The 27,526-nt window shown below is 41.4% G+C and overlaps 1 protein-coding gene across 1 annotated transcript; it reads right to left on the reverse strand.

Annotated features, from left to right (window-relative positions):
* Positions 1 to 269: 269 nt before the first annotated feature.
* Positions 270 to 3,935, reverse strand: LOC133889677 (uncharacterized). Its single transcript, XM_062330129.1, has 6 exons — positions 3,134 to 3,935; positions 2,884 to 3,052; positions 2,385 to 2,567; positions 2,215 to 2,298; positions 1,439 to 1,520; positions 270 to 1,340 (listed from the first exon to the last, which is right to left on the reverse strand). The coding sequence occupies exons 1-6, from the start codon at positions 3,400 to 3,402 to the stop codon at positions 895 to 897; spliced, it is 1,233 nt and encodes a 410-aa protein (XP_062186113.1). The 5' UTR covers positions 3,403 to 3,935; the 3' UTR covers positions 270 to 894.
* Positions 3,936 to 27,526: the final 23,591 nt, after the last annotated feature.

Below are 27,526 nucleotides of genomic sequence, written 5' to 3' on the forward strand. Positions count from 1 at the left end.
CACACATGGCATTTGCCAAACATTCACCCTTTTCAGTTAGCAACGTCACACCAATTTCCTGGAAAAGCATAATTGCCAGTGAGGAATTGACGCAGTCTTAAAAAAGTAGCTTGAAAGTTTGCGAGACGTAAGCAAGAAAATCACAGGGTGTTAAGCAATGATCATTCCAAGTTTAGACCTGCTTTTTGGTCAGCTTGAGAAAGGATGAAAAGAAAAGGTGAAGAAAAAGAAAGATGGGGAGAACACGTCAAGTACCAGTCTCTCTCACATGAACCAATCCGGCGTATACAATACTAATACGCTAGTCATATTTCCTGTAATTGTATATACTTCAGTGGAAGAAGCAACAAATTGGAAGAATACAGTGCCCCACTGGATACAGATTTCTCTCAAGTAGATTCAGCAAGAATGCCAAGAGGTCACCACCAATCCCATAGGGGAAAACAGTGGCTGTTACTGACAAAATCAAGAACCCTTGTTACTAACTACTAAAGAGCACTATATTTAATAGCACCTCAGAAATGGACCTTATACATTGTACATCATACAGTTGCTTTCTGTCTCAACTCTTAAACTTTCTCATAATTATGGTTCTAACCTAACCTGCTACCTCTAATCCTCAGAAACTGCAGCAACAGCAGTATGCATGCCCTAGACTGCTTGCAGATACTTCTTTCTCGCGCTAGATCTCTCTCCTTTTCCTTTTTTGAATGCACAAGATCTATTTTCTGAACTCATCTAACATGAGCAGACTAGACCTTATCTGCAACATAAGCATTTTTTGAACTGAAGAATTGGATAAGGACTGATCTGCATCCTCTGTTGTGCATTGCTACAAAAAGATTGTATAGGACACTTGTACGCACAGTATCACTCTTAGGTGCCAGGCTTCATCTACCTATCTCCTCTCCCTGGCCCTGCGAACCTCCTCGCCGTGCCAAATATGACAGCCTTCGTCAATAATCCACGGTCAAAGGTGCAAGCCAGGGCAACGGCACCACCTATCATGAGTACTTTGGGTATGTTGCATGTCCAGTGCTTTGGTTTCTCAACCTCTATGTTGATGCTTGTTGAACTGGCCTCGTTGTTGTCTTCTGTGATGAGCTCATCGGCGTTGAACTTGGTGGTGACATGTGCCAGGGCAGCGCATTTCGAAAGAGGCTCACCAGCTGTCCTTGCAACTTGGTATGCCCGAAGGCCAGGCTCTATCTTTTTGACGCAGCCCCACATCCCCTGTCGGATGCCAAACTTTGCAATTTCCGATGGAATTCCCATATCTTCTTGATGGAATAGGAGCACCTCACACGCGGTCATCGCACCATCGCCTTTTCTTGATTCAACTAATTAAAAAAGGAAACAAGCATAAATTTAGTTCATGTCATTGCATTATTTGGTACCCTAAAAAGATGCAAATAACTGTGATGAAACTGCTTAGTACCTGGACGGATGCACCAACTAGAGTAGTACAAGTCCACGCGACGAGGTTTGTTCTGTCTTGGAACAGAGGGACGAGGCACACCCTGAAACATGACATGAGAGGTTTAATGGCCTCATTTCACCTAGTTACAGACTTGAAACATTTTAACATGAAAATGCTATCTGTAAATTGAGATGACAAAAGATGCCCGTGAGATATTCCAGATAGAATGAAAATTATGCCTCGAACTTTTCCAGTTAGCAGTAGGCAGAGGACAGAAAAAAAGGCAGCTTAAATCAGTTATAAAGTTACAAAAAGATAAAACCATGGCATTGTCATGAGCAACTATAGCACCACATTCAGAGGGAAGAAACAGAACACTGAAAAGTGAAACTTTCTATTTTTTCAAAACATAAAGGTTGGAAGTGTAATTTAATGATATTCCTAGTGGGATAAGCATTTAGGGCACTGGTGCGGAATGGTTAGGGAACATTAAATAACCTAGATAACAAGGCTCACAGCAGTTTTATCGCTCTACTGCAAATGACTTGATGGCTTAGATACACAGCTTGTGACAGCATATCAGCCATGCAGTAACACATTATACTAAACTACAAAAAGCACCACCAAAGATTCTTCTTCATGCAAAAAGAAAATCAATGGAGCGGATAGCAACAAATTCTAGCTCAAAGTCATTGGTTACAAGGCTTGCTAGACATGGCTGTAAATATAATCACCGTTACAGACATTTATTTTAGTATCTTTAACAGATAAAGCTAAGCTAATTTTTCCCGTACCTTAGTCACACAGTAAAATGTCTTTCCAGATGCCCATATTCTGCGACCGATGATATACTCCCTGTCGCTGCAGAAGAAGGGGAACTGCACAGCAGAACCATACATTATAAGCAAACATATAGTTCACCGGTGCAATAATCAACATCAGAGATATCATGCAAAGAACTCACCTTCCTGACCCACCGGACAACCATTGTTCCAGTCTCGGTGCACTCCTCCAGTGTCTCATGCTGAAGAAGCATGTCGTCCCAACAGTTCTTAATCCGAAATTCATCATCCCAGAAGAAATCCCTGACAACCTCTGGAGATGCATCCTCGAAGATAGTGCTGCTGCGGTACTGTGGTGGGCCATTCTGGAATGAAACAAGCCACCCAAACACATCAGTTCTCAGCTCTTGCATCTTCCATACACATAATACACTAAAACTCACACAACTCTATTCCAGGTACACCTAATCATAAGGAACATTTGTCTGACTCGTAATCGGGAAACACCGCAACTAATGTAAATTTGAAAAGGCTGCATACATGTCCGACTGAATTCTAAGCATTCAACCCCATATTTCTAAATCAATCTTAGATAGGTCACATGTCAAATTCTTCGATTATACACTTGTTCAAGTCAGACTAGAACTCTAGCTAAATCTTTGAAGGCAGACTGCTACATACCTCTGGGTCTCTCCGCCAGGCTTGGTACCTCATCGTCGGCAGCGTGCGCTCCATCATGTGAATCCACGACGGCCCACCGTCCTTCTCCTCCACCAGCCGCCAGAGGTACATCAAGTCACCGTTGTTCACCGCCAATTGCTCCTCTGGCCCCGCAGCTGGCACCTCCGTTCTGCTCGTATCAACGCAGCACATCCTTTACCCACAATTCAGGCAAAATCGCAAGAACCAGCAAATCCAACGAACACCTCACCTCGGCACGATGGCCGCTGCGTCGCGGGAAGAGACCTCGGCGGCGGTGGCGGTGCGAACCGGCAGAGGCGGCGCAGGAAGCTGGGCCGTCTGCTGCCCGTTCTCGCCGACGACGACCCCGGCCCACCTCGGGCGCCACACCCAGCCGATGAGCAGCCCGACGAGCGCGGCGACCCAGAGCGGAGCCGCAAGGGCGGCAAGCTCCATGGCGGCACCACCGAGGCTCTGCTGCCGGAAGATCCCCATCAACAGATCGGCAAGCGACGACATCTCCTCCAACTGATTCAGCCACAGACGGACAGACCCTTCAAAAGGATACGACCTTCCTGACCAATTCGCCGCAGAAACCTCAAATTCCCAACAGACTAATTCACCTTAAGAATCGATCTCCGCGGACGGAGAACACAAGAGAAGAGTTTTGGGTATAAGAATCAGCCTCTCACTCGCACCAAAATCTCTCTCTGTTCTGGATGCCCGGTAATGGGGAGCGGACTCACTCGCACAAACACGTGCTGCCTCCTCTTCTTGTGGACTGCCAGTGGGCAAGCGAAAGGATAACGAGCAGCAGGAGGAATGGAGCCGGAAAAACCGAGAGGCTTGGGCCGGGGGCGCGGAACGTGTGGTGGTGGAGGAGGCGGGAGGTGCGTGGGGGATAAGGATTGGCGTCTCTCGCGGCCTCGGGCTCCGCCAAAAACCGTCGAGATTTTGTTTCGATTCGCGGCGGAGAGAAAAAAGAATTGAACGGAGGAGGAAGAAGACAAGATGGGTTGCCGATGGCGAGAGGCTCCGGGTAGATATAGGTGTGCGGCAGAGAGTGGGTGGAGTCGCGAGGTGGGACTGGGACTATCCTGCTCCGCGCGAGGTCCTCGTGTTTTTTTGCGGTGGCCGGTGGTCGCCGGTCAGGGCTCCGTTGGATTACTCGGTTTCGGACTGCTGACCGCGTCACGGCGGGAGCCCGAGCACGAGCGTCGTGGAGACACGCAGGCCGCGACTGGGACTCAAGATTGACGAAGGGTGGAGCCGCGTGGATGAAAAATCAAAACACTCGAGCCGTGCGTACGGCATGGAGTTCATGTGCCTGAATCGGTCACGAATGAGGGGATCCGCATCCTCGATGCTACAGTAATTCACGTAAAAGGTACAGTGTCCATATAGTTTTTGCTATGGTATTAGTACTGTAGCAAGAACGCTGTAGTGTACGTACTGTAGCACTCAACACTGTCCATCCAACGGCTTGGAGCTGACAAAGACAAAGTCATATTACTGTAGCATTACTGACTTTGCTTGATACGAATCCTGAATGGGGTGTGTGAACTGTGAACAGCGTTTGACGATGCAGGATAATTGATTTCACGGGTTTCCCCGTCAAGTGCGGAAGCAATTGTTCTTCACAAACATATTTCGTTCCTTTACTGATTTCATTCCTCATTTTTTTTTTATTTTTTTTCATCTCTAACAGTTTTTATTCGAAAGTATTTGTGAAGGGAAAAAGAGATAATTCCGTTTTTGAGAGAATGAACTTGAGAATCCTTTTATGATAGAAGCTGATGATAAAAGCTGTGGAAAAAAAACCGTTTAAACGCTAAAAGAAAAAAAAAATCCAAACACGAAGAAATTCTCATCCGCGAAGACTCCTTGAGATGGTATAATGTCCTGTACACAAAAGTGTAAGCTGTGTGCTGCACCTTTTGATCACTTGTGCTTTACAAAAGTACAATTTACTATAAGTACTGGGCGGGAAAAATCAACCAGATCTTCAAACTTGTAAGATCTTCAAACTTGTAAGAGGCTGATTCTATATCAATCGATGGAGAATTCCTTTAATCTTAATTGATTGATCCAGGCTGTTCGTTGCGTCGTCTGCTCTTGTCTCGCCCTCGCGTTGTCTCGCCTCCATCGTCTTCGGTGGCTCCCCCACCGCACTAACCATTCTATTTCGTCCCCTTCCCCACTCAACCTTATTCACCGTCCTCCTTCCTTACTTGCGGCTCAAACGGTGCCATCGTCGTCTCGCCGACTTACCTCACCACCGCTAACCCCCAGAGCCCTAATCTCGACAGCCGCGAGCAAAATGGCGGTCCACAAACGTTATGTTTCGTGATCGATTTCAGTCAACTGATGCGGAGACATTCTGAACTTTTAAATATACTACTATCATGATTTAGTTGATGGGTTGTCCTAGTGCGAAACATAACATTGACGTGCCATTCTAAATTTCTAGTTCTAATAATCAATTGGGAACTATAAATTTGTAGTATTGACTATTCGACCATGCGTGAAAGGTGATAGATTGGAAACGGGGTAGATTTGGCCTTTCTTGCTCAATCTAACATTGCCTTCACAGTTTTGAGATATTGAGGTCGCGAATGCTTGGTTTCGAGTCGATGGTTGATTTCTGAACTTGGACAAGAGGTACGCAAAGTTAAAATTGATTCATATCTAGTACTAACAAACAAGTCATTTGTAACATATTTTTCTAGAAAAGTAAGCCGGGGTGAGGACGTTTGAGTGCGCTGAGCGAGCATGCGTGCCATGGCGTGGAGATGCACAGACCACGAGCACTGATGGCTCGAGAGCCTCGTGCAGAAATTACAGCTCAGCCTAGAATAAAAAGCAATACAAGTAATGCTCTTAGGTGAGAGGTTCCTCGTGTGAACCTTGAATTGTACGGAATATGCCGGCCAGCCTAATGGCGTAATTAAAATATATAGATTAGATTATTTCTTTCGAGGAGACGACGGCTTAGCTATATTATATGATAATGGGGAGTTAGGTTGATTGAGCTCAGTTGAACCCCCTGTTGTGCAAAACGACCTCCTCGTGCGATTAATCGTCGATAGTGGGTTAAGTAGCACGCATCAGCCTTTCTCTCGATATTTTAACTTGTTTACTGAAAATTATTGCTTATCTATTATGTTACTACAAAAACGGACCTCTTCCCACTAAAGAAGAAACTAGAAAAAAAACCGCAAAAGGGAACGAAAACTCACCACAGTACAACATAACAATTATAATGACACATAAGCAAGACTTTCAAAAAATTTAAGCAGTTAACATTGCCATGTAACTGATGCAAGAAATAGCTACCAACGTAGAATAGGGTTTGGAAAGGATCAACCTGTCGTGCTTGCCTTGCGGCCCGGAGTCGTCAACGGATTTATATGTCAATCCTCTCTAGCAGATAGCAACATAGCCATGGTCGATCTTACTTCTCGTATATATCTATCCTCTCTAGCAGATAGCAACATAGCCATGGTCGATCTTACTTCTGGTATATATCTATCCTCTCTAGATCTCTCCATCTCCCAGTTTAGGTCTCGAAAGGAGGGGAAAGAACGCTGAAATATTTTGGAAAAAGAGCAAGGTAGTTCCACCAGAGAGGAGATAGTGGTGGAAGTTGAATTTGGACAACATACAAGGCTCAAAAATCCAAATGGGTTCCATGGGATTTGGATGGTTCTACAACATCTACCTATGAACTTGTGAATTTAAACTTACTAACAACAGGTCAAATGATAGTTGAACTGACTAAAATGCTGAAAACCGGCCTAGCAACCGGGTTTGGTTGGTCTAGGCGTGGTTCCACTTGGACCCAGGCGACCCGACCATTCGAAAGGAGGGAAATTAAGTTTTTGCCATGTTTAATGTTGGAAGATAGACTCAGAAAGGAATGAGCAAAACGCCATACTTGCCAGAGGGCAGGGGCATGCATTTATATAGGCCGGATCAGCCAGGGAATTACAAGGCTGGAATGGCCAGGGCGCGATATTATAGGGATCTGGAAGGAGCATAGCAAATCTATGAACCAATTAGCTATACAAGGAAGGAAATTATATTTCCTAACCCCCCCTCCCTAGTTGAAACTGGAGGATCCCGGGCATTGAGGCTGGACCAGAAATCGAAAAATAGTTGGGTCAGCAAGCCTTTCATCATGATGTCAGCGAACTGCGAAGAAGTTAGCACATGCAAAACACGAAATTAGCCGAGAGACACCTTTTCGTGAAAAATATGGATATTAATCTCAATGTGCTCCGTATGTTTGTTCTGAACCAGGTTCGAAGACATGTAGATGACGTTGATGTTGTCGCAGAAAACAACATTAGCCGAAGTAAGAGGGTGATGTAGTTCCTGCAAGAGTTGACGGAGCCAACAACTCTCTGCAACAACATGTGCAACAACCCAATACTCAGCCTCTGCACTATACCGTGACACCGTGGCCTGGCGTTTGGAGGACCAAGACACCAAGTTGTCACCAAGGTAAATGTAATAACCAGAAGTCGAGCGGTGGGAGTCTGCATAGCCAGCCCAATCGGCGTCGGAGTAGGCCACCAGACTACGTGTCATGGAAGAAGCAAGCTGTAGACCAAACTCAATGGTGCCCTTGATGTAGCGAAGAATGCTCTTGATGAGGGCGAGGTGAGGCTCCTGGGGATCGTGCATGTAGAGACACCTGGTGCACTGCATACGCAATGTCTAGACGTGTAAGAGTGAGGTACCACAGAGCCCCAGGTATACTCCGATATTCAGTCGGATCAGAGACAACAGCACCATCGAAGGTAGAGAGCTTGGCACGGGTGTCTACCAGCGTTAAGAGGGATGGCATTCTGACATGCCAACATGCTAGAGGAGATCGGCAACATACTGCCGCTGGGAGAGGAACATCCCATGAGGCGTCCGACAGACGGAGATGCCGAGAAAGTAGTGCAGATCGCAAAGTATGGTCATGGCAAACTCCGGGCCAAGATACCAACTGAGGCGACCAAGAAGTGCGATCGAAGAGACCATCAAGATGATGTCATCGACGTAGAGGAGAAGATACACCATGTCAGTGTCGTGCTTCAACACAAACAGAGAGGTATCAGAGATGGAGGTGACAGAGCCGAGAGTGTTGAGGTACACGGCAAAGTGCTAGTACCATGCCCGCGGTGCTTGCTTGAGACCATAAAGTGAATGGCGTAGGAGACATACATGCCCAGAGTGGTTGGGGTCGATGAATCCGAATGGCTGTTGGTAGTACATCGTTTTGTCAAGGTGAAGAAAGGCATTTTTCACATCAAATTGATGGACCAGCCATGAAAGAGAGACCGCTATGCTCAAGACAGTGCAGATTGTTGCTCACTTCACAACCTGGTTGAATGTCTCGTTGTAATTGATGCCTTATTGTTGAGAATAGCCACGCACTACCCAACACGCTTTGTATTGCGCCAGAGAGCCATCGACATGGAATTTGTGCTTGAACACCCACTTGCCGGAAACAATGTTTGCACCGACCGGACGTGGAACGAGAGACCAAGTGCCATTGGCGATCAAGGCTTGATATTCATCAATCATGGCCTGCTTCCAATGAGGATCTTAAAGGGCATCACAATATGTCCTGGGCAGCAAGCAGACAGGTTGCGCCATGATGGATAGATTCAGGTGATCAACCGGAAAAACCAGTCCTGATTTGGCCCAAGTCCGCATAGGATGCTATCCGGTAGAGGGGCGCACTGTCGAAGAAGAAGGCCCGGCTGGAGGTGCGTTGTGCACCTCTGCGACAGCTAGGGGGAGAGAGAGGCAGCAAGATAGGCTGGAGGTATATGTGGTATCTCTATGACGGCTGACAGATGAGCAGGATTGATCGAAGGTGCAACGAGCACCTCTGCGACAACCGGATGAGTAGTGGTGGTAGAAACACCCGGGAGTAGTGAGGAGTCCCCAAACTCAAGAAGAAAATCTAGGGAGTAGTAGCCAAAGGTGTCGACAAAGATGTGCCACCAGAAGCAAAGGGAAAAACTGTCTCATCGAACACGACATGACGGTAGATGATCACGCGTTGTGTTGAGATGTCAAGACACCGATATCCTTTGTGAGAGCTGGGATATCCTAAGAAAATACAAGCAACAGATCAAGGGTGGAGTTTATGGGGAGATGTGAATGCTATGTTTGGATAGCAGAGGCAACCGAAAACACATAGGTGAGAGTAGGCCAGAGGCTTGTTGTGAAGAAGTTAAAAAAGAGTGAAGTTATGGATGGCGGACGATGGCGTGAGGTTCAACAAATATATCACAGTGGTGAGTCCTTCAGCCTAGTATGTTGGTGGCATGTGAGTGTGGAGAAGAAGGGTGCGAACACTATTGTTGATAGTGCGCAGAGCACGCTCGGCCTTGCCATTTTGCTGAGACGTGTAAGGGTAGGAGAGACGTAGCGGGACAACGTGTTGAAGGATAAATTGAGACACGTTAGCATTCAGGAATTCAGTCCCATTATCAGCATGGATCATCTTTAGAGGGATTCCGAACTGTATGTGGATGTATGCATGGAAATGAACCAAAGTTCTATAGACATCAGATTTTTGTTTAAGAGGATAGCTCCAACAATAATGAGTAAAATCATCAATGATTAAGAGATAATATTTAAAACCCAAAATGCTAAGCACGAGAGACATCTAAACATCACAATGAACAAACTCAAAAGGCAAAATAGACTTTGTAGTGGAGCTACTGAAAGGAAGGCAAATGTGTTTGCCCAATTGACAAGCATGACACAACGAGCGATCCAAATTATTGTAGTCTATAAGGGAGGACTTGTGGAGTCTGTCGATGGTGGGCGTGCCGAGATGTCCAAGACCTTGGCTCCAAATAGAAGATGGGGCCGCAGTGACCATACACATTAATTAGTACAAGAAAGAGGCATTCGGGAAGCGACTAGTCGCTTCTGGCGAAGCTTAACAAAGGCCGACTACTACATAGAGACAGTTCCGTCTATCTCTTTATTATGAAAGACCAGGTTGAGTGAAAATTCAAAACTCAGATTGCTTGGGGCGTCGGGGAAGAGGGCTACTGTGGTATGAAGGTGTAAAGATCCATATTACCATTGCACCAAAAAATCTTGCGCCACGTTTGAAGATCCTTGACAGAAAATCCACGAGAGTCAAATTTAATGGTATAAGAATTTTCCCTAGTAAATTGTCTAACATAGATAAGGTTCTTGAGAAGAGATGGCACAAGAAGCACATTCTGTAGAACAAAGTTGGATGAAGGTGTTGGAAGAAGAGCAGAGCCACGAGTAGAAATCGATGCGTGAGCTCCATTACCAATGATAACAAAAGACGAAGGAGGTAAAGGAAGAAGGAATGTGAGCATACCATCGTGAGCAGTCATGTGTGTCATGGCCCCCGAAGTCAAGGACCCAGGTGGCTAGGTTCTGCAGGAATATGCCATTCATGGCGGCGATGAGTCGGCCTGGTCTCAAGAGGGTTGAGCAGGGGATGGTGGCGACGTGTATGAGGGGGCGAACATCGTTTGGTACATTTGAGGAAATGCCTGTTGTCACGGACCGAGAACACCAGGGCCACCAGAATGCGCTAAAGCCATGGGAGGATACATGCCCCATGGATTGACGCAAATCCATGGGGCATGAGGCTGCAGGGCAGGATGCGCGGCCGGACTTGTCGTGACGACCCTTGCTAGTGCGCCTGGGGCCAGAAGAGGACTCGGCAGACGCACATCCAGTGGAGCCGCATGACTGCTGAGGGTTTGAGACAACCAGAGCAGTAGCACCACTAGTGCCAAGAGCAGCCGTGTTTGCGGCGTTGGTGAAAGTGCATCTATCCCTTATGTGTATTTTTGATAATTAATGATAATATATATGGACTAACAATTGTATTGAGAATTGTTAGTAGGTTTCTTCATAGGTGATGCTCGGATAAGTTAATATGCATCAAGATGAATGAGCTCTAGGTGATGCTCGGGTAAGTTAATGATAATACCTACGGACTAACAATTTTATTAAGAATTGTTATTAGGTTATTCCATAGGAGATGCATAAGTAATGAAGCATGGATTCATTGAGAAATTAAATGAGTTCAAGGAATTGCATCAAAGTCATTGAGATTTTAGGGATGCTCATAAGAAGAAGAATCTTGAAGAATGAAGGCTAAGTTACTTGTGAAGATCAAGTAAATAAAGGTATGCTATTGTCAATAGAGTTTTATGTACTAACCCGTGTGCTATGTTCCTGAAAATGAGTGGAGTTAGGTTCCATATGAAGAATGACAATAAGTATGAAGGCTAAGTTACTTATGGAGATTAAGTAATTTAAGATATAATGTTGTTAATTAAGTTGGACTAACCCATGTGCTTTTGTGCTTGAGAGTGAGTTTGGGTTAGGATCCATATGAAGGCATAAGTTGAATTGGAATCATATATGCCAAGAGTGAAGAACAAGATTGGACTCCATATATGATAAAGTGAATTTATTGAAGATGTTGGATACAAAATAGTTTTCTATGGCAAGACAATGAAGGGAAGCAAGACTCTGCTCTGATGGACCATCCAGTGGTGAAGGGCAAGTAAATGGCTTGTCGCCAAAGAACCAAGACAGTAATGAAGAGCGAGTGAAAGTTTTGCGCCAATATCGTGCGATGCCATGGGAAGCTATGGGTGATTCACATCAATTACATGAAGAATCAAGAAGATATAAAGTGAAGACGATATAAAAATTGACAACCCTCTAAGTTTGAAAGAAGGAAGTGGTACTTGAAGGTATTCAAAGGCTCAAATTGGTTTAAACGAGTTTTACATTTGAATTTGAGTATAGGTATTATGCACTATTAAGAGGGATGCAACGTAGAGCTAATTGTCGTGTCTCAGTGCTCAAGACTTTCTAACCAACCTAAAGTGAGAATTCGCTTTAGGAAGTCTAGTGTAGAAAGTGTGGAAGTGTCTGAATGGGGTTTTGGAGTGTTCTTAGTTTTGATCCAATGTGTTTGACATCATGAATTCTGTTGGGGTGTGTAGCACTGCAAATAAGCTTTACGTAGAGTCCAAAATCATCGAAATCGGGCATCAGGATAAAAAGTTGTCATTTTTTTTTTAAAAAGCGTGTTGTGTTGACCTCGGATGTTCCGGGTTAACTCGGAAATTTTGGGTTATCCATAAGTTCTGGTTTAAATCCGGGTTGGGGTTCTCATTTGGTTTGAAGTTTCAATCCAGAAGTTTTGGATTAAACCGGAAGTTCTGGATTATGTGGTCAGTTCATATGTTCCGGACTTGATCTAGATGGGGTCTCGGTTTGGGCTTTTTTAGTTTACCCAGAAGTTCCATGTTAACCCAGAAATTCTCGATTGGGGTCCTCTGTTGGTTTTAGCTCTCTCATGTAACCAGAAAGTTTCGGGTGAATCCAGAAGTTCCTGGTTATACTGACTTTTAGGCATAACGACTAGTTTTGGGGGGTTGGATATAAATACCCCCTCAGCCCTTTTTAAGGGGCTGCTGCTAGAACATGAAAGAAAACATCTTTAGAGACAAAAGGAACTCTTTCCCACTCCATTTTAGTGTGAGATTTGAGAAGAAAAGTGAGATGGGTTGAGATATTGGAAGATTGAGTGCAAGTAAGCTAAACTCTATTCTTGAGCACTCAAGTTCATCGGCAAGAAGTTTACAAAATATTTGTTACTCTTGGGGATTCAATCCCCTAGGCGGCTAGGTGGCACCAGCGAGCACCAAGGTTGTGGTGTGCCGTGGGAAGTTTGTGAAGGCTTTGATTTCACCTCCGAAAGGGAAGAAATCAAGAGTGGAAACTCAAGCTCTAGTGTGACCGAGCTTGGTGAGGAAAAAGGTTGAGAGAGACCCAGCTCAAGTGTGATCGAGACCCTCATCAGAGACATAGGAACCTCTAGAGGAGGTGTCTCCTCTCTTGTTTCCCTGTTCTTGAGTTATTGCTTTCTATTTGTGCATATTTGCTCGATCTACTTGTTCATGTGAGATTATTTGTAGATTCTCTATGGATCTACTTGGAATCATCATTTGAAGCACATGACTTCATTTGGTTTGGGCTAGAACTCATTAGACGTAGTTTAATTTTAGTTTTGAGCTCTTTATCAGTCTGAACTCTGAAGTTCCGGATTGAACTTGGAACTTCTGGTGAATAGTAATTCCGGAACTTTCGGATTGAACCGAAACTTTCGGATGAACAGTGTTTTAAGTATTTTCAATTAAAGTTTTCTTACGTATCTTTTGCTAGATTTGAATAATCTTTGTCACACTAGGATTATAACCTTTACACCTATTTAGGGTGATTGTGCACTAGTTGAGCCTACCATATTTAGATTTTCACTTGTGAAAAATCCATTAGTTTATTTTCTGCTACAAGTTTTGGCTTACGAAAAAAGTGGACAATTTTCTGTAAAATCGCCTATTCACCCCCCTCTAGATGACATCATTATCCTTTCAATTGGTATCAGAGCCAATTCTCTCTTTTGAGACTTTAACGCCTAGAGAGTAAAGATATCGACCAATGTATTAGTGCACATAGAACCACTCCTATTAGATGACTATAATTATTTTTAGTGGAGTACTCGCATGCTTTTAATTTTTAGGACCATATGCCCTCAAATAGAGTGAGTTGTAGATGCAAGCATTTCTCCTCCTAGTGGCATCTTTCTAACACCCGAAGAGGAAGATAAATACCTACATCTCAATGCTCAAGCTACTAATGCTTTATTTAATGCTTTTGAGTATAGATGTGGTTGAATCCATCACGCCATTTGAAGATGCTTATCTCATTTGGACTACTCTTAAAGAAAGATATGACAAGCCAAAATGTGATGAAGAAAAACTTATTTCAGAGACATCATTTGTGGATTGCTCTACTACATCATCACATCATAAAGAGCACCAAATGACGTCCTTCTTTGTCCAAGAGAATGTCACTTTATCATTCACCTCACCAATTGATAAATCCGAGTAAGGTAATGATATGGTGAGTGAGATTAGTAAGTGTTCAATCCCTCATTTGGACTTTAACAACACTTGCAATGAAATATCTATATCTAGTAGTGTTGTTAATCCGTGCATATCATCTAGTGCAAAAATGCCTATTTATCATGATTATATGGTTAATTATCCTCATTATAATGCATTTATTTTTATTAGTATTTTTGATACTAATATGAAGAAAATAAAAGCTTATTTGAGACAAAGCTTAGATGGAAGTCTCAAGAAAAATCAAGAAGAAATGTCCACCTAAGAGAAGATAAAGGAGGATGTGCTATACATGCCATCAATATAGACATTATAATATGGATTGTCCTCAATTTGAAAGTGAAGCATCCACTTCTTTAAGGTGCTTATCCCCACACACCAATTCTCTATTGTGCTTTATAGCAAAAGGTAAAAGGAAAGCGGTAAGTGAGTATAATCATGTCAATGTTAGTTTAAGTGCTAGTGATAGTGGTGAGTTTAGGTTTGATATTTTGAGCAAAAAGGATATATCTAAAATGATCAAACTCACGCATAATAGAAGACCATGAAAAAAGCCTCGAGGGGCAAGAGGAATTCCTTATTAAAAAAATAGTAAACTTAAGGCCTTAAATGATAAATATGAAAAACTTCAAGAATCTCGTAGTTCGTTATCTAATATTAATGGGGATATTAAGTTAAGTATATTTATTTGATTAATAAATTAGATGCTATGTCTCTAGTGGATTTAGAAAAATTATGTCCTAATTGTAATATTTTATCTAAAGATAAATCTACTATTTCTCCTATTGATGATGCTTGTGCTACTAACTCTATTTTTCATGTAGCATCTTTGGAGAAGGAAAATGTTGAGCTAAGGGTTCAAATTGAAAAGCTAACTAGCAAGTATGTGAAACTACAAGAAAATTATGATGAGCTTTTATGCGGTCATAAAAATCTTATAGCTTTTCATACCATGCTAAAAATAGCTCATGAGGTAATGATCACACTGGTAAAATTTTATAAATCTCATGCGGACAATAGCATACATTCTTTGCATAATATAGATTTAACATGTGTCAATTACATATCCATTGATGAATTGCCTATTATTACTTGTTGCTCTAACACTAATGTATCCTCTAGTTCCACTCGTGAGTTTAATCTTGTAGAGGAATTTAAGGAGCTTAAGGATCAAGTCAATTCTGTGAAGAAAGATTTGACATGGTGCTTCAAATGGGAGACCACTGTTGATGAGATGCGAGTTGATCAAAGGCATCCAAAAGATAAAAGTGGACTTGAATTCAATTCCAACAAGAACAAGTCCAATAATGCCAAGAAGAAGGGTCAAGGTTAAAAGAAGATCACCACACTCATGACTTGCTTCAAGTGCAAGAAAGAGGGTCATCATGTTCGAAAATGCCCTTTGAAGAAGAAGAAGATATCCTTAATTAAGGAACAACAAGATAAGAGGTCTATGAAGAAAGAAGCTCCTTCATCATCAAAAGATCAAGGAAGTTCTAATCAAGATTACCAATATCAAAAGAGGAAGCCCCAAGCCATTTCAAGATCATACAAGCGAAGGGGTCAAACAAATGGTCGTCAAGGTGAGAAGCTTCAAGTGGAAGAGGCTGGGTAGCAAAGTTTGCTACACATACCACAAAAAGGGATATATTGGTAAAAATTGTCCCAAGGATAATATTTCTAAGCCTAACTCTTTCAATAATGATCAATATTTGCTTAGAAAAGTTAAGAGTGGTACTTGTGTTACTAAGGTGATTAATTCACCTCATGCTAATGCAAGGGCCATTTGGGTGCCTAAGTCTCTCATAACTAGTCTTAAAAGACCCAACATGGTTTGGGTGCCACAAAATGTTTAATTTCCTAGATAGGTACTTAGAGATGCATTGAAGACTTAACTTACTTGGAAAGAATTATATTGCACATCTCATATCAAGTTTCTTTTTAAGTGGTATTTCTCATCATTTGTGGAAAGGGCGCTAAGTATAAAGATTATGTTCCAATATCAAGAACCAATGACGTCTCAGTAACAAGTATCTACTTTGAAATATCTAGCCTCCTTAATCTTGTGTAGGTATGAATCGTTCACAATCTTTGGTAATTATGAACACTTGAAGTTGGCTAGGTAGTTTTTTCTTGAAATTCTATATTATTATAAAGTGACATTTAATAATGCTCTCTAGAGCAAAATCTTGTGAGTGATGCAGACAATAATGCTTGGTGGTGATCATCAAGAAAAATTTCAAGAAAAGATCAAAACTCATGAAAACCCCAAGCATCTTAGTTTTTTTTTTTTTGCATAATACAGATATTTTGGATTGAATCCGAAAGTTCTGGTCTTTGTAAACCAGACATTCTAGGCTAAATTTGGAAGTTCCGAAATCTGCAGAAAATTGGATGTATATTAAGATGAAGGAAGAAGTTAAAAAATGAACCTCCACCTCAAGTGCTTCGTTCAAGAGCCCACCAAGTGTCCAAGAGACCATTCCATCAATGATGTTCAAAGAGAAATTTAAAAGAGGGATGATAATTGTTAAAACCTCTAGTTGCAATTTCTTGTGAAATTTATCTTTTTGTGTATTTGTGAGATATATAAGGTAAAAGAAGCACCAGAGGATTTGGACTTGGTGATGGCTATGGAAGATCAACTTAATCTACCTTGTGAAGAAAAAGCGAGTGGAAAAACATGTATATTGCCAAGCCATAATTCACATCTTGTGGTAATCTACATGATCTCATGGGTGTAAGTTCATTCTTTGCACAAGTATTTTCTTTGTAAATTTCTTTTGTGCCTTAACTCAAAATATAGAGTAAGCTCCTCTAGATTTTTGAATGAACTAAGTGCATATTACAAGTAGTTCAAGTACTTGGATACATATATTTAGGTGGAGGTCATCCTATATTTTGTTCTTTGAAACTAATATTTTTTTAAGTGAATTTATGCTTAGTCTCTTGGTGAAATGAAGGGCATTGGAGACTTAGCTAAATTATTTGAAGATTTTTCTAATTGATTAAAGAGCCAAATTATTTGAAATTATGTTTATTATCTATCCAATATCACTCTATAAAGGTAGCCTTCTATCGCAATATCCTTATATTCATAGTTTACATCTTTGTGATAGATTTGTTGTTCTACACAATTTCTGAAATTTACAGAATTCGGAATATCCGAGTTTAAGCGGAAGTTCCGGGTTTGACTGAAACCGAAAGTTCCGAGTTGTATCCAAAAATTCCGGATTCTGGAAATTTTAGCTCTTTGCATGTATAGGTTTTATGTCTATACTTGTTTTAGAGTTTATGCTTATCTTATAATATATATACTTTATTGCAATCTTGTCATGCCTATCTTTTATATCCTAACATGTCTTGATTACTTGCTAAATGTGTACTCAACCTGCATAATTACTACATTTAGATTTCTAGAGACACCAATGCTCAATCCATAGTCGTATAGTACAAACAACAACACTTCTTTACTATATATGGCAATTTCCTTATGGGTTTCAATGACTTATACGACCTCTTAAACCTTGATACCATAGACGTATCGTTATTATGGATCTACGCATTGTAAGTCTCTTGAAACTGGATATTCACTAATTAATGTCACAAAGTCTTGAATCTAACTATATTCTTATCTGTAGATACTTGATGAAAGAAACAAAGAAGAACAAGAAGCCCATCGAATTTCTTGAACCTAAGGCCATTACAATCACGATCATCCAATTTCACCCCGACTATGCATTGGACTATAAAGTCAGGACAATACAATAATATTCCAAAATAGACTAACTGTTGGGCATCCATAACACCGGTGACCATTGGATGTTACTGGTCATTTGCCTAAAGTGAAACTTGATGTGTGGTACCTCGACTCATCAAGACCATTAGGACGAAAAGGTAAACCTAGAGAGCGTGATTACAACGCTGTAAAAGGACTCCTCGAAGCATAAGTTTTGTCTGGCTTAGTTTACATATTTAACTTTTCTAACATTCAAATATTCTATTATCAATCCCTCTTTATGCAGGGCTTTTGACAAGTACCTTCGAGCTGATCCTAACTACAATGCAAAATATGGCAACAGATTAACACACAAGACCGAGTTCGTGATAAATGTACCAAATAGATTACCAAATGCTATTTGTTCCTATTTTCTTTCTTTTTGATCTAACAGTAATTTTTCTTTTTCTTATGCCAACAACAACCATCCGGTAATACTTGCAGATTCTATATTGCATGGAACATGCTTCTCATGATCCGAGCAAAGTATATAACTGATAGGTAACATGTTCACCTGTCACTTATGTTAAGACAAGTGACGGATAACAAGCTACCCGTCACTTATGTCTTCCTCCTTAGCATATGGAAGATGCAATAGGTGACGAGTCACGATTAAGATCCATTACTTATGATATTATTGATGGGTTTTTACCCGTCACTTATTATTAATCATCAGTAACGCGTTTGAAATGACAGATATGTCACTTATCATCTATAACGATTATCATCTGTCATCCATGATTTTTTGCATGTAGTATTACAAACTGCGATGCTTGAGCTTTGTTTGCTTTTGTATGTTCACGTGACCAGCTTCTATATATAGCCAAAACCATGCAGATTTAGTCACGCGATGCAGCCTAACTAGAATGGTACAGCTCATGATAAAAACTCCCATAACCGTGCAAGGACCAGGCAGCGTGCCTCTTGGCTAGCCGCAGCAATCTAGCTCAGTCGATGCTGTCGTTGCTCGGTTGATCGATTCTCGCTGGCCATTATAATTTTTGCATAATTTAAACCAGGCAGAATCGGTACCTGAAGGAGAGGAGGACTGCACTTGCAAGCCACACTCGCATGGGCCGTCGCGGCGGAGGTGTGTTCGTAGCCCGCGGAGTGGTCGAACTATCCATCACCCGTCCGGGCCTCCGTTGCAGAGGGGTGCTCTGTCGCGGGCCTTCTGAAGGGTGCTCCGAGTGTGGGCTCCGAATTCAGTCGGCCGGAGGCCGAGCGCCAAGCCGAGGTTCCGCGGGATGTGCGTCAGGCTGTGCATACGAACAGCACGAAGCATGCAAGTACATTTTTTTTCTTTTACTATTTGTTTGTGTATCGCTCAGGCCACGATTCAGTATGAATTAAATGATTAGCTCATGCAAGCTAGCAACAGTTGCTCTACCAGTGCAGGTTATGACTCAGATATTAAAGTACAACAAGAGATCTTTTGCCATGAAACTCACCATCCACGTGACCCTATGACATAATGATATGCATAGTGTTGACCATTGTATACCGGCAAGCTGCGCTTAGAGAACATAGGCATACTGGGTTGCCATACTCTCACGTGCCTGCCTTTGACAAAGAGATAAGCTTGTCATTGGAAGGGACATGTGAGCACCACAAACGTCAAGAGATATGCACTCTCTGATGTGGACCATAGACTATAGAGGCTCTGCACGTAAACGACAGTAAATATATCACTATCTCCCACACCACAAAAGTAAATACCCTAGAGACATGGTCTGACCACGCAAGGACTTTCGTGAAGTATTGCGGCGCCATGCCTTGCCACGGAAAGGAAGGGGACATGCTACCCTATCGCGTCGTGCATAAAGATGTGCTGCTGAAAGTAGGTAGCTCTCGCTAAATTGCAATAAAATCGGAGCAGATGTTTATTTGCAAGGGTAGTACACTTATCTATATCATCGCGAACCCACGTGGTCCAGGGTTGGCCTTGGCTACAAGTCAAACCTCGCGAGCACCACATGGGCCATGCAGCAACGTTCCAGGAGTGGAACCGAAGCCCATGTGCGTAGGCGTGTAGTGTAACGGGGGCTTCGCTTCAACAAAGATGCTGATAATAAAGGTGGTGGCAATCTGAACACCGATAGATCCAGGTTCGTTGGATGGCACGAATGGCGGCCATGGTGGGCTCATGCGTACAGCCTGGAGACCAATGAGCCCGTAGGCACAGGAGTGTTCCCTAGAGTCATATGCCCTATCGCTGGCCACTTGATACACAGTTGACCACCCCCTTCTACCCAACGACGGGGGTGGTGAAGATGAGCAGCGACCCCCTTGCCGTCGTATGTGAAGTGCGCTCACCATTAGTTGTCATGGATGGGTGCACACCACATCCCCTCAGTCTCCTCCCTATCTTTTCGACGCAACGATTTTCTCGAAGAATTCCCATAGACGATGCCGTCTATTGGCACACAAAAACTTCTATCCGACAGAATACGGTGAGAGCTTCTTCCAACAAGGAGGCTCAAGCTTAGGGATGAACCGAGAACCAAAAGGAGAAGAAGAGAGGCTGTGGTATGAGTGGTGAAGTTCCAGTCCCCTTCCTCTATCCTTTGGGGGCTTATTTTATAGAGAGAATGGGTAGAGCAAATTATCACCCTGCCTCTAAGGTATTATGCTAGAATCATGTGCGTATGAGAGTATTCATGGCTTTTCACTCCTTTACATGTGACGTGGTAACTGGGATACTATGATTACTATAGCAATGCTATAGTGCATCGTCTAAATATATCAGGGCTGGGGCATTTTTAACACTGAAATTTAACAAGAAACTTGACAGGAAAATTTTGCCAATGTGACCAGAAAAGGTTACTCCTGATAACAAAAAATGTTCCTCTAGTTACTGGAAAACATTACTCTAGCTGTTAGAAACCAAACATGAAACTTGTCAGGAAAATGTTATTAATATGACAACAAAATGTTACTCCTGATAATGGAAAATGCTGCATATTTAAATGGAAAATGTTGAACTAGTTACCATAACTTTGATGGAGAACTGTTGCAAATGGGACCGGAAAATGGTACTCTCGATAATGGAACCCTTGATAATTCAATTGCTTGCAAAGCTCTTGTGATTAGATAAGTCATTCGTCATGAGTTGTCATATCTGGAGGTAGCTTGGTCAGATCCTCCTCCCCTTCTTTACAGTAAATCGTACTTAGTTTGGACAAACATGTATTAATACAGAATTATCTTACCCATAAACTTCTACACAAAGCAAAATACACAAGGAACTCTCGTTATGTAATATCATAAGTTCTTTATCAAACAATTGTAGTCCTCTTTGAAATGATTGTACCTAATCATATTTTGGCATAATAGACAATATTGATACAATGTATGCATGTGTCACTTCTTGCTCCTCTTCTTTAAAAGAGGTGGTAATGCATGGCAACCTGGTATCAATTTCCCTGATGATTTGCATTTTTTTTTACCAAGAAAGGTGAAGTAATAGTTGTGAAATATAGTAGTAGCCAACAACACTCACATTCTTAAGAACTATTCTATAGATTGCAAATAGAACTAGAGAAACTTGACATTTCATGAATAGTGCTACAACAGTTTGGTAAATGATCATATTTTGGCATAATAGTAGGAGGTTTTAGATTTGAAAAGATATAAACACAATGCACTATATACTCCTTATTTTCATTTTATTTGCCAATAACATGAAAGTATTTTGTGACAAGCATGGCAAGTCTAAATTAAGTTTTCATTTCTCATTTAAATAATTCAGATCATAAAGAGCATCAAATTCAATATAACCTAAAGTGTTTAGAGAAGATAGTAACTTTAGCACTTCTTGCCCACTAGCAACACATTGAACATGTTTAATTTCAAAACAAGTATTCGCTTGTAAAACGTAATTAACACATTCATGTACAAGTTATGATTGTGATATAAGTGAAGTATTACCATACAACATTTTTTCTTCACAAGGAACAACAAGAAAATAACCTTTTGACAAATGTAAATCATGAATTGGTTCTATGAACAGTTGTTCTACAATAACATGATTGTCGGACAATCTATGTACATCAAAATAATTCTAACCTTGAGTGATTGTAGCATGTTTTCATTACCTTTGCTCTCTTCCTCAGTTAATATAGGTGCATTACCATTTGTATCTTCTTGAATCATGCATGGGGCAGCAAGTGTTTCCTCTTTCTACATGTTCTTTTTCTCTTTATCCTTCGCTTTGTTGATTTTCTTATCTTGTAAAAGGTTAGCTCGAACCACATGAGTAGATGAAGCAATAGCACTGAAGCTCGCTTGCATCACCCCTATCTTTTTTGTTTGTGTTTTCGTCATATGAAGCAACTTATCTATCTTTTGCCCTTAAATTCTCAATAACTCCCACATCTCCTCATCAAATGTTCTACCTACCATGGTTAGTAGTAAATAGGAGACAATAAAATAATATTGTCCCTATCCACTACTAGATGGTGGCAGGTGGAATAGTGCACATGGTGAAGCTTCTTATCAATCTATTTCAAGTTCTTACCAAGCAATATAGGTAGTACAACCGGTGGCTGGTTTGTGACAAACCAACCTGGGTGATGATCGAAGTGATTGCTAGGAAGGATACCTGTCCTGATTAGAAGTGTGTGGAGCTAGAAAGGCAAATATTTTATAGCAAGGACTAGAAATATTCAAGATTAGAAGTTGCAAAGTTAAAAATTAGTCCAAGGTATTAGTCTATGTTGCTAGACTAAACTCGCCCTTGGCCCTAGTTCAAGCAAGCAAAGAACTGAACCAAAATATTGTACTAAAAGGATGCAATGCAATTATGAAATTTTCTCTCTTTCATTTTCTTTGCATATCTCTTTTTTTCTTTTTGTTTTTGTTTTCAGTGTGGCTCTTAACACCTGTGCCTTTTTTGTCTATTTTTTTAACTAGAAAATTGCAGCAGGCAAGATAAAGACAACAACAAGGGAAAAACACAACTAGCTAACTTCAGAAGGTTTTTCAACTCCCAACCACCCAACTCTCAACTATCACCAACCAAGCACAAGCTCTAATAACCAACACACAACCAGTCTCTTCTCAACTCACTAATAGCTAGCAAACTTAGCAGCTACTCCTCATCACATATGATAGCCCAAAATTCGCAGATTTGTTGCAGTTTGAAGCAAAATGTGTGTAACTCTTGCTACACAGCTCCAAACCGAGTGTTGCTTGTCACATTAGAATATAGACTTAACAAGCTTTCCGTACATATAACGTATGCTTATTGGAATACAATGAGATAATGCAGATCTAAACGTGAGAAATTTGGGCGGTGCTGGTGGAACAAAACAAGGGGTGAAGCTAAACACAAATAACAATAACTAAAATGAAAACACTAGGACCTAACTAGCAACAAGACACCACAAGGACACAAATTCAACAAAGCAAACCGAACTGAAAATTGCAAGCACAAAGGGGCTTGAACATCGGACAATAATGATGAACACACAATATTTTTTGGGTTTTTTCTTCTTCTGGATTCCAGGTTAGTAAATTGCAGAAACTAAACTAGGGATATAGATTTACCTATCAGGCAACCTTGAGCTCTGATGCCACTTGATGGGAAGGGGACTGGTCCTAATCTTCCGATAGGTAAGGATAAACTTAATTTGGTGGAGTGTGATGTTGACGATCCGGCATTTAATCGAACTAGACCAGCAACCTGTAATCACTATACCACAACCTACAAGTTGTTATCAACCATGCTAAGAACACGGTTGACCTAAACACGAGGTTCTTGTCTCTGCAAGCAATTAAAGAACAAGCAAGAACAAATAAGGAACAATTTGAAATTGCAACTGAGATAAATAGAACACAAGGGGAGGTTCAATAAACAACAAGTGATTGGTCTAGTCAACACAAAAACGCTATGGTAGTCTCAACACATGGAGAACCAAACTCAACTAAACCTAGATATGAAAATGGCTGTTGCAACCCTATATATGGAGGAGAGCAAGGGGGAGGCAGCTCCCAGGAGTGGGGAGGCATCCTAGAGTTTCCTTCCACCAGGGGAGGGCACCCACAACTTGGGCCTGACCCCTCTCTACCTTGCAAGGCCCAAGTTGCCCTAAATAGGTGATGCAACACCTCTCCTTTACATCTGCGACTTGCAAACTATGATTTTGGAGACAGAGTTGGATCAATGGGGAAGATCTCGTCGTAAGCTTTCCAATGAGTGATCATACTCCTCCAACGGATTTTGTATGCGAGAGTCATGCATATTTTAAACTGATGCTGTCAGACGATCGGAAAACGTTACTCTTGTAACCTAAAATTTAAAAAGAAACTTGACTGGAAAATTTTACCAATGTGACCTAAAAAAGGTTACTCCTCATAACGGAAAGTGTTTCTCTAGTTATCCAAAAATGTTACTCTAGCTGCCAGAAACCAAACAAGAAACTTGATAGGAAAATGTTATTAATATGACCGAAAAAGGTTAATCTTGGTAACAGAAAATGTTGCACATTTAAAGGGAAAATGTTGAACAAGCTACAAGAACCTTGATAGAGAACTGTTGCAAATAAAACCAAAAAAAGATACTCCCTATAATGGAAACACATGACAATTCAATTTTCTCACACGAGCTCTTGTGATTGGATAAGTTATTTCTAATGAGTGATTATATCCGGAGGTAGCACTACTATAGAAATAGGCATATATACCGACCCATCACTGCCGATTCATATCATAGACTAACACTAAAAGATCATTCGAAAAGAACCGGTAGTGAAAATTCACTATCACTGTCGACTCGTGGCTAGAGCCGACAACGATAGTAGATGATAGGTTATTTAAAAAAATTCATAATATTTTCATACGAAGTCGGATGGGGACAAACTTTATATCAAAACTATAGCCCTCGACGAGATCTACAACTTTGTAGTTGAATTTTTTTCATTTGATGTTATTTAGATATCCAAATAATCGTTTGAAGTTTCAGACAGAAGATGTCAAAAAGATTGCATATGCTAATAATATCACTAGTACTTATGTGGTGGGATGGTAAGACTGTATCGCGCGAGCTGGAGAGGTTTAGAGTTCAAGTGCCACGAATCGCACACGCGCAAAAAATCTTGTGACTTGTGACGGTGCGGGCGTGGGGTTCCTCGGGTGAAAAAAGTATTTTTTTTCAATTTTTTTAGCTCTAAAAAGATCGATTCGGTACCCGACTATTACTACTGGCTGAAACCTTCAAACGGTAGTGATAGTCGACCCGTTGCCTACTGTCTACTCTAAAACTAATAGTAAAACTCTTTTATAAATCGACATTGAAAAAGTTTTTTTTATAATGTAGCATGACCACATCGGATAGGATGCCCTAAGACGTCGCAACACTCTCTCTGCTCTTTGTAGGGTGACTATTTTGTAGGGTCAAAACGTATAGTTATTGCCAATTAGATACTCATAAAGCAGAAAATGATTTGCACCGTCTGATATACAAGCGTGGAAAAGACGACATGGACAAGCCAACTAATTAAAGTAAAAACGAAAAGATCGACAGGGACAAGCCAACTAATTAAAGTAAAAAAAGATAAGACGACAGGGACAAGCTAACTAATTAAAGTAAGTTACATATGGCATCAACAGGAGCCATTTATAGTAAGTTGGTACAGTCCCCACAATTATTCTTGCAACATAAAGGTTTCCCGTAATGGAACGGTTGCTTTCACAGTACTCAAGTTTGCACTAGTAGCTTCTGCACCTGCTCCACCTGAGAAATACAGGCATTTTCATGTCGGTGTCTGTGGCCTTATTTGCATGTATAACACAGTACTGTCAGGAGTATGAACAACTTTACAAATGCATGCAGTAGTCGGCAGAACAAAACATTGCGTGCGTGCATAGATCAACCTCTTAAGCTTGATTGCTTTAGGGCCACTATGTGCGGCTGTTTTGAACCCCCTTCGAAAAGGCCACTCTCTGCACTTCCAAATTTGTGAAGAAAAATATACATCTAGATCATGCACTACCCTGGTTCAGCTAGAATCGGTAGTGATAAAATATCTGCTGGTTCTATCCCGATGAACTATTAGGACCGATGGTAAAAATCAAGCTTTGGTTTGTGTATTCTAGTTCGTGGCACAAGCTTTCGGTTTGTGTATACTGTGCTACTCTAGTGCCTGGGAGAAGCTGGTGAAAAAAAGCTTTTGTTTCTCGTAAGCTGCTGTAGAATTCAGTTATTTGGTAGGAATCAATTTCTTTTCTGTACACTTAGTTTGGATGCTAGCAATATCGGCAACAAATAATTTATTAGATATTGAGTAAAAGCTATATATATACACACATATTTAACACTCAGCTTGTTAAATTTTCAGTTCATCGGTTTTCCGGTTTCAGAATGAGTGTTTTTCTATTTCTGTAATAGAGATCTTACCGTCATCAGTTTTCATATTTTATAGTATGTTATTTTTTATTTTGTATTAAGGGTTTTACTGCTATCATGTTTTCTAATTGCGGGTTGATTCGTCAAGGTTGCGTTGATCGGTGCGTTAAATACGTATTTAAAGCTTACCGTGTTAAATAGTGTAGCCATATATATATATATATATATATATATATATATATATATATATATATTATCACATATGTTGTGCACATTCCACCATCGTTCCACAAGGAAATTAGAATATTTGACATATTTTCATTATATTACATAGATGGACGGATAGATAGTTAGGTAAAGGCATAGCAATAGCTAAATGCCAAGAAGTAGCATATCAAGTAGCATGTAGCATGGTAGCAGTGTACTGCCAAGAAATGATAATTTTGAGGACGAAGACCTCGAGCCCTCAGTGGTCTTCGACGGGTCGAAGGGGACGGCGTTGAGCTATATCATCCGATTTATAGGTTCAGCCCTTTGAAGATGAACCTTACCTGTAGGGGGCTACTGTTGGGGGATGATCTCCCGTACCCCTTCGGATGGTGAGTCAAAGTCCACTGGTAGCTGAACACTGATGAATATTGTAGTTGTGTTTCAGGAAGTGCAGGCGAAAGCTTTGACGGGCCTTTGATCGGAGGCCGAAGGTCGACCCGTGGCACCAACAATCAGCATAGGCGAAGGCTCTGGTGGGCCTTCGGTCAGAGGCCGAAGGTCGACTCACGGCGCCACGAATCAACATAGGCGAAGACTCTGGTGGACCTTCGGATGGAGACCGAATGGTGACTCGGGGCGCAGCGCCGAGGCTAGTCGAAGGTGCCCTGAGGGCGTCGAAGCCCATGTAGCCGTTTAGGGTATAATTGTAAATATGCAGATATACTTGATGGTAACAAAATACCCCCGAATATATCGGGAATGTAGCAGTTAGGGAGGGTGAAGCTGTAAATCATAGTGTGGAGTGGTTGAGTACGGGCTATAAATGGGTTAGCACTGTAACTAAGGTGATGGATGAGCTAAGATTATTTCACGCCTCGGATACGTGTCGCATTTCGAAGCTTTCAACTTTTCCTCTTCACCGTAGAATTTCCCTGTTGTTCAATGACTTAGATTCCAACAAGGTGCAAAACGTACATTGATTGCCAATTAAAAACTCAGAAAGCAAAAATGTTTTGGACCGTCCGACAACAGTGATGTATATATATATAGATACAAGCGTGGAAAAGACGACATGGACAAGCCAATTAATTAAAGTAAAATACATATGACATCAACACGAGCCATTTAGAGTAAGTTGGTACAGTCCCCACATTTATTCTTACAACATAAAGGTTTCCCGTAATGGAAAAGCTGCGTTCACAGTACTCAAGTTTGCACTAGTAGCTTCTGCATCTGCTCCACTTGAGAAATACAGGCATTTTCATGTCGGTGTCTGTGACCTTATTTGCATGTATAACACAGTACTGTTAGGAG

This window comes from Phragmites australis, chromosome 13 (assembly GCF_958298935.1).
Source record: "Phragmites australis chromosome 13, lpPhrAust1.1, whole genome shotgun sequence".
In the NCBI taxonomy this organism is placed as follows: Eukaryota; Viridiplantae; Streptophyta; class Magnoliopsida; order Poales; family Poaceae; genus Phragmites; species Phragmites australis.